The sequence below is a fragment of the Tetrao urogallus genome, assembly GCF_951394365.1.
Source record: "Tetrao urogallus genome assembly, chromosome: 9".
Taxonomy (NCBI): Eukaryota; Metazoa; Chordata; class Aves; order Galliformes; family Phasianidae; genus Tetrao; species Tetrao urogallus.
The window spans coordinates 5,662,440-5,677,504 of record NC_136822.1 but is presented as its reverse complement, the minus strand read 5'-3'; the positions used below and the strand labels follow the sequence as shown (position 1 = coordinate 5,677,504).

General features: G+C 35.2%; 1 protein-coding gene across 2 annotated transcripts in view; it reads right to left on the bottom strand.

Annotated features, from left to right (window-relative positions):
- CLSTN2 (calsyntenin 2) overlaps positions 1–15,065 on the bottom strand; it is a gene marked incomplete at both ends in the record, with an annotated part of 291,900 nt that overhangs the window by 147,469 nt on the left and 129,366 nt on the right. For both annotated transcript variants that reach the window (XM_079539494.1, XM_079539493.1), the window contains one exon: positions 14,046–14,168. Coding sequence is in view for 1 of the 2 variants with exons in the window: in XM_079539493.1 (XP_079395619.1) it covers positions 14,046–14,168 (123 nt within the window). The remainder of the gene's footprint in view (positions 1–14,045; positions 14,169–15,065) is intronic.

The window sequence follows — 15,065 nt, the reverse complement described above, 5'->3', positions numbered from 1 at the left end:
CTGAGTTATCAACCTCAAAAATTAATTACAAGTTAAGATCAGTACATCTCATTTCAGTACCTAAAAATCATTTCCTTTACACAATGAAAGTAACTCAATTTTCACTTCTTTATTCAAAGTTAGACCTTCATTTATAAAGCTGCTTTCACGTCTTTTTGGATTTTTACATATTTACCAAAAGAATAAATTTTCTATCTTCAAATTCTCACATTTTCATAATAAACCTAAATCATTTAATTTAAAAAGTTATGATTTACGTATGCTTTAGGGTTATCGTCTAAAAAAGAGTCAATAACCAAGATAACTTAGGTCTGCACATCAGACTACAGTGAACAATCAGATCACATACAGGCTTGTGTGGATCTCTAGTTGCAGTTTTTCTGCTGTGCTGTCACATGTAATACCAAAAAAAGAAGAAAAAAAAAAGCTCTTTCCAGTTACCAGTAAGGAGCATCTTGCAACACATATCTTGTAAACTGAGGAACAAAACTACTTAATTTCTTATACCATTCTCAATACATCAACCAAGTGTTCACTCCCATGCCCAACAGCCTGTGGCTTCTCCACTAGCAAAGTTAAATTGCTCCATGTGCATATTTCACATCAGCGCCTCTCTAGAGGGAATGGACCAACATCACCAATGGATTTTGTAAGGGGCACTGGAAAGCCAACAGATGGCAACAGATGGTTCCACCTCAATTCAAAGAGAAACTTTTAAATAAAAAGATAAATACAAAGCTTAAGAGGCTGCTTCTTCTCCACCACATGTGATTTCTGTTGCCTTTCATGATGCTGTTCCCAGTAAAGAATTCCAAGCATCAGTTTTTACAAATAAGACCAGCACAGCACTCCCACAAATGAGCAAACATCCACGGAACCCAGAAGAGTTGCAGAATTTTGCCCTTTGTTCTACATATGCTTTACTGAGATACCACAGGAGTGAAGCACCATCCGAAGAACACAGCTCCACAGCTCCAGTTAGATGCCCATTGTTCCTGTCCAAAGCTACCTTGAAGTTGATGTTAATTTATTGCCACCATTTCAACTCTAGCATGTTCATTAATTACAATATTTCATATAGTTTCAATACTCCTCTCTCCTTACCAAATACATTCCCATCTTTATTCACAGCTTTTCTCATTAATGTACCCAGAACCTCTGCAAGGCAAGCATCACAATAAGGAGATGAAGATCCGTCAGAAACAACTAAAATTTATTAAATTTGTTACTTCTACTAACAAATAAATAATGTACTAATAAACCTTTCAAAAATTATTTCAGCAGCTGGCTATATACAACCTGATGTTATATCAAAAAACCTGCAAAGGCCTGAAATGCTGTTGTTTTTAGTAATATTTACTGCTTCAGAATAACAGACACTTAAATGTCTTCACAGTACACATGAATGTTAATTTTAAATGCTTGAATAACATTTAGTTGAATAAATTAAATGAATTGAAATTTATTTAGAATAATGAATTTAATTTCAAGTTAAATATATCTCCTGTGGAGATTACTTTCTACAGCAGGCTGGTCAATATTCTTATTCATTTATCCAAAGTAATTTCCTGTTGCTTTAAAACTAATATAAAAAGGCAAGTACATTATAATGCATTAGGATATATATATATATTATTTTTTTTAAATCAAGGAGTTAAATTCAGAAATTGAAAATTCATCTTCTCACATTTTTAAACAAAAGTAATATAAGTTTGTTTTGCAGTAGCCATGTCACCATGCTGGTTCCATGGCAATAAAGCAGGGTTACATTCAATCACGTAACTAATTTTTTTTCTTTCAATCTTTGTATTGTTCTATAATATTAAGGTATAAGAAAACGTTAAGTGAAAGAAACAGACACATAATGAGTTACTTCATTACCAAAAATAGAGCAGCATGTGTGATTATGCAAGTTGATTGGTTGATTATACAAGTTGACCTGGTCCAAAATATGTTATTATGTAAGAGAAGTGTCAAAAACTATGCGCATTGTAAATACGTGTAACGCACCTATCTATATTTTATCTATACACGCCTTCATGAGTTTCCAGTTAGAACAGAATACCTTCCAAGCTCAGTGTGCATTAAAAAGAGGGAATTGCATAAAAAAAGGCAAATCCATTTACAATCCATTAGACTCGAACGTGCAGGCATTGAGAAATAGACCAATATTCTGCAGAAATGGTTACTGGTTGGAGATTTTGTGTCATTGCAATAACACTAACATCTCCTCACAAATTATATCAGCTGAGCCCCAATCAGCTGGGCAGCTTTTGTGTTTGACACCTCAACAGGAGCAGAAGGCAACAAGGGCTCTGCAGCATGTGGGAGGAGGCTGTATAAAAATACTGTAGAAAACTAATACAAATAATGCATTCAGCAAGTTTTTGTTTGCACCTCTCCTTATGATGAAAGTGTCCACAAAAAGGAAAAGCTAAAATTTCCATAATCAATAACAAAATTCAGACAACACATAATACCTGAAAAGCCCTCTTGGCTAGTACTCCATAGACACCTTTCCTCACCAAATGTCTGCAATGTGATTGAAAGGTATCCTTGTTTTACTGATTGGTAACAACTCCTGGTTGAACAGAGCCTAGGTTATATAATTGCTTGTGCAGAGAAAAAAAATATTTTTCACTTGTTTTTCTTTTTTGTTTGTTTGTTTTTGGTGGTGATGCCTTGGTTTATTTTCTAAAATGTTTGCTCTTTTGTCACTTAATACACAATCACTGGAGATCAAAGGAATAGAACAAAAAACAGAATAGAGAGAATGTGTAGTAAAAAATCCATTATATTGGGTAAAAAAATCTATTTAAAATTAAAAGTAAATGAATATATTCAATTAACTTGAAACAAACAGATGTCCACCAGCATGGCAACTTTGAATCCCTACCATTTCTTTCATAACCTCTCCTCTAAAAGTTTGCTTGTAAGAACAATTAACAAGTAAATCAAATCCCACTGAGAAATTAAGCCCCAAAATGAATCAAAGGTAAGCAATACAGATTCCTTTTAAAACTGTATCCAGCTACTGAAAGAACCTAATTAAAATACTTTAGTGTGTCTAACTGTATTAATTGAATTTATCAAATTGACTTGTTTCCATTAGCAGGAGAGGACTAATATTACTGCCAACTTATTTTTGATACACTAAAAGTAACCCACACTGAGATAATGACAAAAAAAAAAATACTTAGCTGATATTCATTATCAATGTTCACACAGGACATCTGGCATTTCAAGACTACTATGTGATTACAGTCAACACACAACTGCTATGCAAGGTAATACAGTCTGGATGTGAACCATTGCCAAGGTAATCACTCAACACACTCCAAACCTTTCACCATAAAAATGAACGGAAAGAGCCAATTTATTGTCAACTGTCCTCACTGCACTTTCTTCTGAATTGTACAGAAGTCCAAGATATATAAAGAGCATTTATGGCTAAGCAGTCATATAAAAGTTTAATAATGGGCATTAGGGATTTTTTATTTATAACATAGCTTATAGGCCTTCATTTTTGTGCACATTCAATGTAGTCATACTCGTTACGAGTAAAAAAGAACAGTTCACACAGAAAGGCATTGCTTCTTTTTAAAATATGTTATTTTGATATAAAAATATCAGTCTGAAACTTAAAGGAACACGCAACACAGTGAAGTTGTCCTACTCATTTAAGAATAAATTGTAAGACAGAACTTTGCTAGCTGACTTCAGCCAGGCCAGTGCTACAAGAGATACCTATTCCCTTGCCCTTATCACTACCAAAGGAGGCATCTTCCCCACTTCCAGTAAGCACGCTGTGTTTCTGATAAAGCACTAGGACAAACTCAAATAACTTCCCACAGCCTGCCTAGTAATTTAATTTCAGAGAAAAAAAAAAAAAAAAAAGAGAAAAAAATCCAACATCATAATAGAACCACAGGCTTACGGGGTTAGTCAGGCAGAAAAGGACTCAGGATGTCTCTGGGACACTGCCCTGCTCAAAGCAGGGGCAACTGCGAGGTCATGTCAGGTTACTCAAATTTCTATGCTGTTAGGTCTTGAAATCCTCTTAAGATGTTAGTGCTTCAAAATCTGGCTGTCCAGTCTGAACCTTTCCTGTTTTAATCTGTTGTCTTTCCTCCTTTCACCACAATGACCCCCAGCTTATTTCTCTCAATTTCCTCCTACACAGGTACCAAGGGGCTGCTACTATTTTTCCCAAAATTTGCATATTCTTCAGGCTGAACAAGCCCAGTTCCCTCAATTTCTCCTCACTGGTAAGTGTTCCAGCTCCATGACCAGCATCACTATGAAGCCTTTTGTCTTAATAGCAGGCCCAATCACTTCTGTGCATTAATATTTATCTATTTTCCAAATTAGGTTAAAATTGCAATTATGATGGACATGAGATGACTTATGCCTGTTTCCTACTAGGGGACAAGGTTAGCTACATTATCCCATACTTTTAGTTAATAAATAAATAAATAAATATAGTTTTCCTTTCCCTCCTCCCAAACCCCAAAGAAAAGGACAGTTACATCTTCCTTGACATAACAGAACCCCAAGACTAAGTACTCAAATTATTAGTTATTATTTTTAACACTTGAGAAGTAACATGCCTACACAATGCTTGTGCATCAAAAGTATTTAACCTTCTGTAACAGCACATCACTTCCTTCCCCATTCCACTACTGCTTATACTTTCTCTCTTTAGGTTTCAACCCTAGCTCTGCACTGTGTTATTAATTTGACTGCCTTGTTGTCTCAGAGCTGATGGGGCCAGTGACAGCCACACAGACAGAGCTGTGCAACTATGATGATACATATCTCTAACAGGATTGTTAGCTCAGGTTCAACATCCACACTAATCCAATTGCACAGGCTGGATCTACACCACACGTACTACATATGTAAATAATAAAAGGTTATGGGTGAGAAAACAGTGGCATCTAGGGATAGCAAACCCTCTTGCCCTTGGTGTCGCAGAAGACTACATTCAGTGCTGCATAGTTATTGAGACACAAGCACTCAGAACTTTTTTTTTTTTAATAGTTTAAATTCACAGAAGTGAGGACAGTGTTAGAAACCCTAGGTCAAGGGAACAAATGGGTTTGATCCATCTCATGCAGCCAGAAGAGTAGAACTGAGTAGAAAATCAATGCTCTGAACTACCAGCCCAAAGTCAAATTCTTTATGCTCTCCTTCCCTTTCTTGCTTCTTAGAAGGAGAACCACGTGCTTTTTTTTTTAGACTGCCCTGGCAAGAGTAGTAGCCACCATTACAGACCATTATGACAGCTTATTTTGTTCCAGAGAAATAACATTTACGGAGCTGAGAAACCAAAGATAACTGATTACCAATAAGAAAAATGAACACCAAAGATTAAAAAACTGCCTAATTAGGCTGGTTTTGTTTGTCTGTTCTTCGATGTATATTTAGAAATCATTTGGACAAACTACATGTTTCTCTCATACCTTACATTAGCTTACGTAGTTTCGCAGTGGGGAGTACACTTTACATGACATAGCTCTCGTGCTACTTCAAGTCCTCCCTATGAGTCCTTTATGCTATTGGAGTACTGGAAGTAATGGTGAAGGAGATTTTTAATGCTTGATTTGAAAGCAAAAGTGAACAGATCAAAACGACCGAGATTTAAATATCAAGTAAGGAAAAAAAAAAAAAAAGGGAACGCTTATCATTCTTGTTTGTTTCAACCTTCTGACTGTCTAGCTTCAGGACTCTGAGTTACACTTAATACTGGCATTTTTCAAAGAATTCCATTTGTAACGATAAATGCTTTAAAAAGCTTATTTGCACCTGAACTTGTCAGAACTTTTCCAGATATTACAATATTCACTGCAAGCACAACAGCAAAGACATCTAGCTACAGCAGGAATCTGTCACTTTTCACCTGCTTGCACATACTAGGACAGTACTGACTGCAACAGAAAATCCTCTTCAAGCCCAAGGCAGCCCTCAGTGTCACTCATGCTGTAATACCAGAAATATTCCTTAGCCTTTTCATCTCAAAACAGAGGATTCAGAGGCAAATATTTATTTACCTAAATTACACATGGTCTATTTTGTTGAAAACAAAATAAAGGATACAGATCATTTAAATAAATCACTTTATATTTAAACTGAAAATTCAGGTATATTGTTTAAACATACGTAACAGTAAAACTGCACTGCTAGAATCAATGCATGTTGTTGTCTCCTTACAGATGGACACTGTCAGCACAAAAGACAGACTACCACAATATCAGTGAGTTTAGTTTTACCAATTCAAGATGTTTCACCCCTAGAAATGTTTCTAAAAAGGTGTTTATCATCAGTAGCCTGTACTGTCTTTGCCAGTTTATTGAGATGCAGTACAAATACTTTTATCAATTAATAACTGTTGATAAATCAAAAATATTCTTTGATTATTTCATTTTACTTTCCAATTTTCACAAGAGAACTTTCGTGTAAAATGTAAAATTTCAAGGAACTTTGAAATTTTGCAACAAACACTTCAGCAAAAACATTTAGAAAATAACATGAGTGTGGATGGATACCTAGAATTCCAAATAAAAGTCAAGTTCAATGATCACCTTCAATGATCACTGAAGAAAATCTGTATAAAATTCAAAGCAAATTTCTACAAAATGTAAAATACTGTGAGGTCAAAAATATAAGCATATTGCAGCTAACACTATAATTTCATATAATGAAATGGGAAAGTATGAAATGTGATTTTCTGAAGTTTTCTTCAAAATTTTCCTGATGCAATTATATCTGATTCCAAAAAGAAATTTATGACTCGTATGTTGTGGTTTCACATTGATTATTTTGCTTTTGTTTTAATGTCTAGATACAGTTCAAATAAACCAACTGCTTTTCAGAGTTGTCCATGACTTTCAAGATGAATCTTACAGGTGGAGCTGAAGTTGCTTGTTTTTTTTTCCCTTTTAGCAAACCTTTTTAGCAGAAAGGTCCAATAAGGTCCAATAAGACTGCATCTCTCACTTTCAGGGCTGCAGGAATTACAATTCTCACAATTCGATTCATTTGAATTTGGAAAGAGAACTTTTTAATAAACTTATAAATAGTGAACAATTCTATACATTGACAACATTAACAAGTTTTTAAATTTGGGATTTTTTTTAATTAAATGTAATGGTATTCATATGGAATGCATTAACAGGTTTCATAAGGCTCAAAGAAGGTGTGAGGTGCAGAAACTACACCTGTAGTTCACCTGTAGTGTAACAGCATTACCAAGTACGGGACCTACAGGCCTAGCAATTCCAGTGCATTCCATTTTGGTTCATCTCTAGAGTCCAGAGCAGCCCTCAAGTTTAATGACAGACATTCTTGTAACGTTGTAAAAAAAACGCTGTTTCTGTTACCAAGCCACTGCTTATTGATAAAAGCAAACAAGTAAACAAGAAAGATAGACAGCTTCACAATTTTGAGCAGAGAAATGGGATTTTATATTCAAGCCTCTGGATGTAAGGAGACTCACAACAACTGGGCTTTGCTGTGATGCTACTCAGCATACACACTTCTACAAACTGCTAAAATAACAATGATTATTTGGGAGAGTTTGTGGACGCAGTCAGAAGTTAATGAATATTCAGAAATTCTTACTTATTAGTACTGTCTACTCATTCTTTACTGTGGTTTTAGCACAGCCAAAATATTAGTCAGTGGCTGGAACTCCACCTGCAAACAAGGCCTGTCTTGCAATTGCCTCTGAGACAGAGCACCTGTGTGCTCAGAGCCATGAAGAGATAGACTTGACCTTTTTTAAAAAAGGCTATCTGTAAGTCTATCTGGAATGTAAGTGAAGCTGAAGACTTAATGGGGACAGCTTACTGAGACAAAATTATCCAGCTCTTCCTTGGTACAACATACTGGACTCATACAATTGTATCAGCCTAATAAGGGTGATACAGAGAAGTGTTAGGAGCTTCACTTCCAAGCTGAAAAGGTATTAATCATCACCTCATTGCTCTGAAAGTCACCTCCTATTTCTCTGCTTCACTTCTCTATCAGTTACACAATGAACAGCTGAAGTTCTGTGCTATTTAAGATGTTTATAGTGCTCTTAAGGTGTGACATAAAGGGCTGTTACTGAAAAGAAAAAAAAAAGGGAATAACGTCTTCTGCCTATTTCTAGTAGATAGGACAAAATCTAATAGGCTAAAATGGCAGCATAGAAAGCTCAGGTTAAGCATCATGATAAAGACTGGAAGAGATTGCCCAGGGATTCTGTTGCATCTGTGTCGGTAGAAATCCTTAAGATTAGGACAGAAAACTATTTGTCAGGAATAATATAGGTATAATAGGTCCTGCCTTGGGTTTTTTTTCAGACCCATTTTTGCACGTTACTGATGAAACAGAGTTGCTGTTAAAGAAATATATAAAGGTGTCCTTTCCAAATACCATTCCAAAGTTGTACAACATTTTGTGGCAGTTTCTTGCCATCTCAGAAATATACAATTGTCAAATTGATTCAGCTGATCTCAACTTGTTTGTAGCTGAACTGCTCTTAAGTGGAAAACCATTCAAGTCAAAGCCCTGAAGTGGTCTCCAGATGACCCCAAAGGTCTGTTTCATGTTTCATCTTTGTAAGAGATTTCATTGGTTTGGTGTTTATATTTATGATTCCCCAAATGGATTTTCCTAAATTAGATAATAAGTCAGCTCATTCTACAACCAACACTCTGTTTCTTAAAAGGAGAACAGAAGGCCTAATCTAGTTTCTACAGAACTTGCTGTTTTTTCATGGTTGTGGGGCTTTTTTTGTTTTTGTTTTTTTTTTTGGTGATACCTTGCATAAGGCAATATTCAAGATGTTAACACTTAAGCATTTAACAATTCATGATAGTATTTTCAAACTGTCCTTCAAAACTGTGTGTATAGAAAAAAGGAACTTGGATAACAACAAAAAAAAGACACGGGTATGCTGATATTATGATAGTTCTAAGAACCATGGTTTTACATATACTCTGTCACACAATTCACAATGAATTCAAGAGCCTAAAAGACAGTTCACTGTAATATTGTGAAATTCTTCACGCTCCAGTTATGAAACAGGCTGATCATATTTGTCAGCCAGAATTTCCAGAGACCAAATTTAGAGTTTTCTATATTTCCTGTCAATCCTCCCAAGAAACACAGACCTGCTGAGGGGGAAACTGTACAGATTTCTTTATCCTGTCATCATTTTTAACTTCAGATGTAAGGGCGCAGAGAAAAGCAGTGCTGAACGCATTTTCTTTTGTAACCACTCTATTAATAGGGGATCGACATGCACCGTAACATCTGTATAATACTAGAAGGGTTTGACAAGACAGTAAAAGATGTATCTTAGTAGCCCTGGAGAGGAAAAAAAGCACAAGTGTTCAGAACAACGTTAAAGTTTCCAGAAAACAGAAAAACTAAGAGCAGGTATAAGCCACAAATACTGGAAACAAAGCAAAACAACAGAAAAATGAGTATAGAAAACAAAACCATTGGGAGGAAATAAAAATCATGGGCAAATACCAAATGTCTTAATAGCTTAGTACTGCTAAGCAGCAGGTCAAAGATTCTTCGCTGAGAAGCAACACATGAAATGCATATGCTGTATGCACACCATGATAGCTGAAAAGAGGAAGGTACTTTGCTCAAAGGATCTCTAATAATACACAACTAAGACCAGTTCCAGGGTACTGCTGCTGAACTTCAAGATCTTACAGAGTGGTATGAACAGCCCTTTCTTGGTTCCTTTAAGTCAAGGCTGAATTTCTCATGTAGGGAAAAAAAAAAAAACAACAAAAAAAACCCCAATCTCATTCTCTGCTAGCATCTGCTATTAGCAACATACATCTTGTTATCACTATAATCCCAGAGACCACAGCGCTAGATTATCCTCAACACTAACTTTGATTTATAAAGCATAATGCAGATTTAATTTGGAGATTAAACCTCTGACACATGGTTCCAGTGCACTGAATTTGAGATTGAAAGAATTGAAGATTGAAATTTCAAAGAAGCTCTGGATATCCCATCCACTGCAGGGGGTTGGAACTGGGTGGGCTTCAAAGTTCCCTCAAATTAAGCCATTCCACTATTCTCTAATTATTATTTTTTTAATTTATACCTTTCTTGTGGAAGTTTACTCCCCTTTGCTTAGTGAAGTGCAGCGTGACACCTTCTAGGAAGACTTCTCTCCCAGAACTTGTCAGAAGGAGCAGAGATGAAGCAGCTGAGAGCAGCCTCTCAAGCAACATGACCATGCCTTCAGACCATGGGTTTCCTGTATTTATAAGTGTTGGACTCATCCTTTCTTCCAACGTTGAGGTTAACATTAGAAATCTGCAGCCTATTCAAAGATTTTAATTCTTCCTTGTCGTCACTTCACTACCGATCACTGCACTGAAAAAAAGACTAGCAGTCCAATAGCCCTGGATCAATACAGGACATCTTCCCAGTCAAGCACTTTCTAAAATTTGTTTTCTTGTGACATTTTGGTTGATTTCACAGATACTGAAACTTACTCTTCAATTTACAGCACCAATTAAGAAATAATCTTGCTGTCTCCCTCTGACATCAAGTCCATACAAGATCTATCCTGACCTAGATCTCTAGAAGAAAAAAAAAGTTGTACTAAACATGCTCCTGGCTTTCTCAGCTCTAGAATTTCAGGCTGCCATTCTACCTTATACTAAATACTTCCATGAATATTGTTCAATCTCATGCCCACATAACTTGATTGCAGCTTGAAGAACTAAGCCTGAGCTGCTACATTTTCTTTAAAATAACTGAACGGTAACAAAGACTGCAGGCATGTGAAGTTATAAGTGTAGTAGTGTAATATGTAATTACTCGTGGGGTTAATGAAAAGGGAATTAAGGCTTATGAGAGCTATGCACCAATCTTCTAACTTAGAAGAAAAGTTTGGCCTAATAGATTTGCAAAGCAAATATTGCGCTCTAGTACCTATCCCAAATCAGGATTCTGATCAAACTTTGTTTTTACTATTGACATAACAGCTTTGTTGTGCCCAAATTTTGTCCCTTCTGAAAGGGCAGCATCTTCATGTTAAGTTTTAAATGCATTAACGAAAGCTGAGAAAATAGAGAATGGAAAGAGTTATTGCTTCTTTCCTACACTGTAAAGCAAGCTGAGCGATGCAACAAATGCTAGAACCTCATTTGAACTATTGCAGCAACTATAGCTCCAGAGGAAGAAACTACATACTTTTAAGCTTAATACATCTTGTTCAGGGAGATCCAAGAAGATATTTAAGTGTAAGCCAGAAACTCTGCCCTGACACATTATTGAATGAGCCCATTTTTATGAAAGACAGTTAATAGAAAACTGTTTCAAAAGGCTAACATTTTTTCAAACAACTAAATAATAAAAATATTAATAGGGCAAAAATGAAGGAACAGTTAGACCTCTGATTCTCTGGAACAATTCTGGCACAATTTGAGGCCGTACCTCAAGTACTGTGTTCAGTTTTGGGCCCCTCATTACAAGAAACACATTGAGGCCCTGGAGTGTGTCCAGAAAAGGGCAATGAAGATGGTGAGCACAAGACTTCTTCTCCATCCTACATTAAAATACTACTAGATGTAAGGCTAGTGAGTATTATTAATCTTAGCTGTGTACATTTTCAGTTTGCTCCTACTATATATAATCATACAAACTGAATTTTCCACAAAGACCTATAATATTAAGGATGTTATGAAGCCAAATGAAATTACATGACAGTAAAGTCTAAACTTAAGATAGAAATAAGAATAAATGTTACTTCAAATTAAAGAAGAAAGAGCCTTTTAAAAAAAGAATATGCAGTGGTATTTCAAAACAGATAGGGAATCCATGCCCTTTGAGGGAACACTGGGTTCAGTCAGAATTATAATGTTATGTACAGACTATAGACCACAAGGCCAAAAGCAAACAAATAAATGGAAATGAACTGAAATATTAATGCCAGGGAATATACACCGTGTATTTTCCTTCCTAGACCCCATAATGTATCTTGAAATATAAATAAAAATCAATAAATAAAGAAGCTAGATTAAAACTGTTAACTAAGGTAACCTCTTAAATCACACAAGTCTGTCTGTGTGCAAGTTCAGTATTTCATAGGATGATATTCTACAGGAAAGGTAAATCACTAACTCAAGATCAATATGTTGATTATCCCAACACAAGAAACAAATTAAGGTATCAAACAATTAGCACACATTTTGAATAAGTATCAGTGGAAATAGCACATCAGTAACATTCCTATAAGGTTCCCAAGGGAATACAAGTGAAAGAGGCAATAAGGTAAGTGTTCATACCAATAGAAGACTCCTAAATGAAAAAGAGACTTTTAATTGTGAAAAGATCTAATTCCTAAACATCTGTAACTGAAGGTTCCATAAATTCAATCCTTGAAAAAATAAAATTTACTACTGTTTTTCACATTTGAAAGAATGAAGTGCATATACATGTAAAGACAGCATAAAAACCAAGCTACACAAGTATATTATAGATATAAGCTGCTTATCATATGAAGTTTAACAGTTTATATTTTAAAGTAGAGTAATATCTTAATGAACACATAAACAAATAACTTGGAAACTAGTTTTTTTTCTTTCTTTTCTTTGATTAAAAGAGATGTGATGCCATACCCAGAGCATCTACGTATGAAATACTCCTGCTCTAACTATAATTAGCATGTCCCACTTAGAGGTAGCTTCCTTATCTTTGAATGCATATTGATTACTTCCCCAGTAGCACGTAAATCAGTGTCATAGAAACTGATATACAGTATTGGGTGCTTAGGTTGCTGTGACCATACTGGATGCTCTTTGAGGTATCTACCTCTGAATAAATTCACCTGAATGTCCTCCACTGAATTTCCCCCAATGAATATGTATTTGAGGAAGAAACATATTCTGTGAGGCCAAGAACCAGGGAGCACTGCGAGTCAAAAATCAATCTTGATCTTAAAATGGAATTAAGCATATAAAAACATGAGTAAATCTCTGTCTTGCATAAAATTAGTTTATCCCATTACGTGCTTTTGGGGAAAAATAGCTAAGAATTCTTACATGATATTATAAAATACTTTTTGGGCCAAGTACCATAACTTACTGCTTCCTGAACCTGACTGTATTTCACAAGAACAATCCGAGGCTTTTCACAGAACATTTCACTAGCTCCTTTGCCTATACAAGATAAATATTCTTAAACAATAAAATATTTTTAAGAAATAGATGTTTTTAGGATCTTCCTAACAGCTGTAAAACCTTAATATATTCCCATATCTTCACAAGAAATACCCTTAATAAGGCAGGGAATTTAAGAGCAAACTTAGCTTGATATGCAAAAGTACTCTTTTCTGCTAAAGTACACAGTATGACAGAATAAGTGTTGGGTTAATACAGGTTAAAACTTCTATAGGGCATACATCTATCATACAGTAATCTTAGCAAAAATCTTCAAAACCTCTATTACATTTTCTGTCCAAATCTTGACAGTTATAAAGTACTAACATTGTAATATAAAATTTGAGCTCCTTTTAAATATCTTTCATGGAATTTGCCCACAGCCAGGTTTGGACCAGGGAGTGGCACAGGAAGATAATAAGTTATTATTTACAAACAGAGAATTAACTACATATGATTATTTTAGGCAATTGTAATGACTAGTTTCTGTAAAAGTATATTCAAATTTCATTATATCATTCCCAGGTTTTCATTAAAAAAAGGTTAACGGTGTAAGTCTGCTGTTTTGTAATCACTTCTGCTTCACAACAAAAAACAGACACAAATCTTATTTCAAGGTCTATGAGCCGATGGTCAAGTCCTGAGTACTCAAACTGTACTCAAGTTGAAACTAGATGATCATCGTGGTCCTTTTCAACCCAGGCCATTCTGATTCTATTATTCTATGAAATGCAGTCTCTAAACATTTCCTTCAGATTACATTCTCTGCGTTCAACAAATTAATTTCTTACGAATGCTAATAACTTTATAATGCAGTCCATACTCTCAAATACCATTGCTAATGCATTTTCCTACCTGCAAAGGGAACAGGTGCATCCTTATCCAAAGCAACAAGAGGAGGATCCAAAATTACAGTGTCATTATTTTCGGTTATGATTCCATGGTATGATGTCTCAATCCAGGGCTTATGCTTGTTCACTAAAGAAGAAAAAAATGTCTGATCAATTAATTTATAGTTCATATACCACTAGTTTATCTTATCTTCTTTGAAGAGAAAACATTTAACACATATCCAATATTGCTACTCAAAAGTCACTTACAAGGCCCCAGGTTTCTTTATAAACATTCAAATGACATTATAGGCATCCCTCCAATAAAGACACCAAAATAAAAAGCCAATTTTCAAAATGTTTTTAATGAGTTCCCAACTGTCCAACACAATTATGGTCAGATACTTTTAAAGGAACTGCTTTTGGTTGCAAAACTCTGATCCAATTAAAAAAACGTCCAAAGAAATACAGCTTTTGTCAAGATTCAGAGGCAAGTAGAAAGGCAGGCAAGAATACTGTACTCCAGGCAACTACTCATTTTACATTTTTTAGAAAAATATCTAAAAGTACTCTTGTATTCTCTACCTTGTAGAGAACAAACCATGCATCATCAGATTGTCTTACTCCTGAATGTTTTGAATGTGACCCTCTTTTAACAACCATCCCCTATTTATTGACATGACAACATGACTTGGTCTTCCTTTCTGTTTCGTAAGAAGCATAGCTTTGCTATGCTTAAAAACAGCATTTAGATCACACAGTCATCATCTGACTTTTACATTTTTGTAACTCCTATAGAAGAAATACAAATTCCAATTTGAAGCATGTTCTACCACAGGCATCAGTAAATACTATGCTAAGGATGTCTACCATATTACCACTAAGTCCATATACAACATAATTTTCATGCATATTATTTATCTGTGTGTATCAAACGCTGAGAAAAACACCTGGTGAAGTAACAGGAATCATCCATCTCAAGACAAGACAGAAGGTTGACACTTAAACAAAAGTCAAATTTAACTAGATGGGATTATTTTGAACA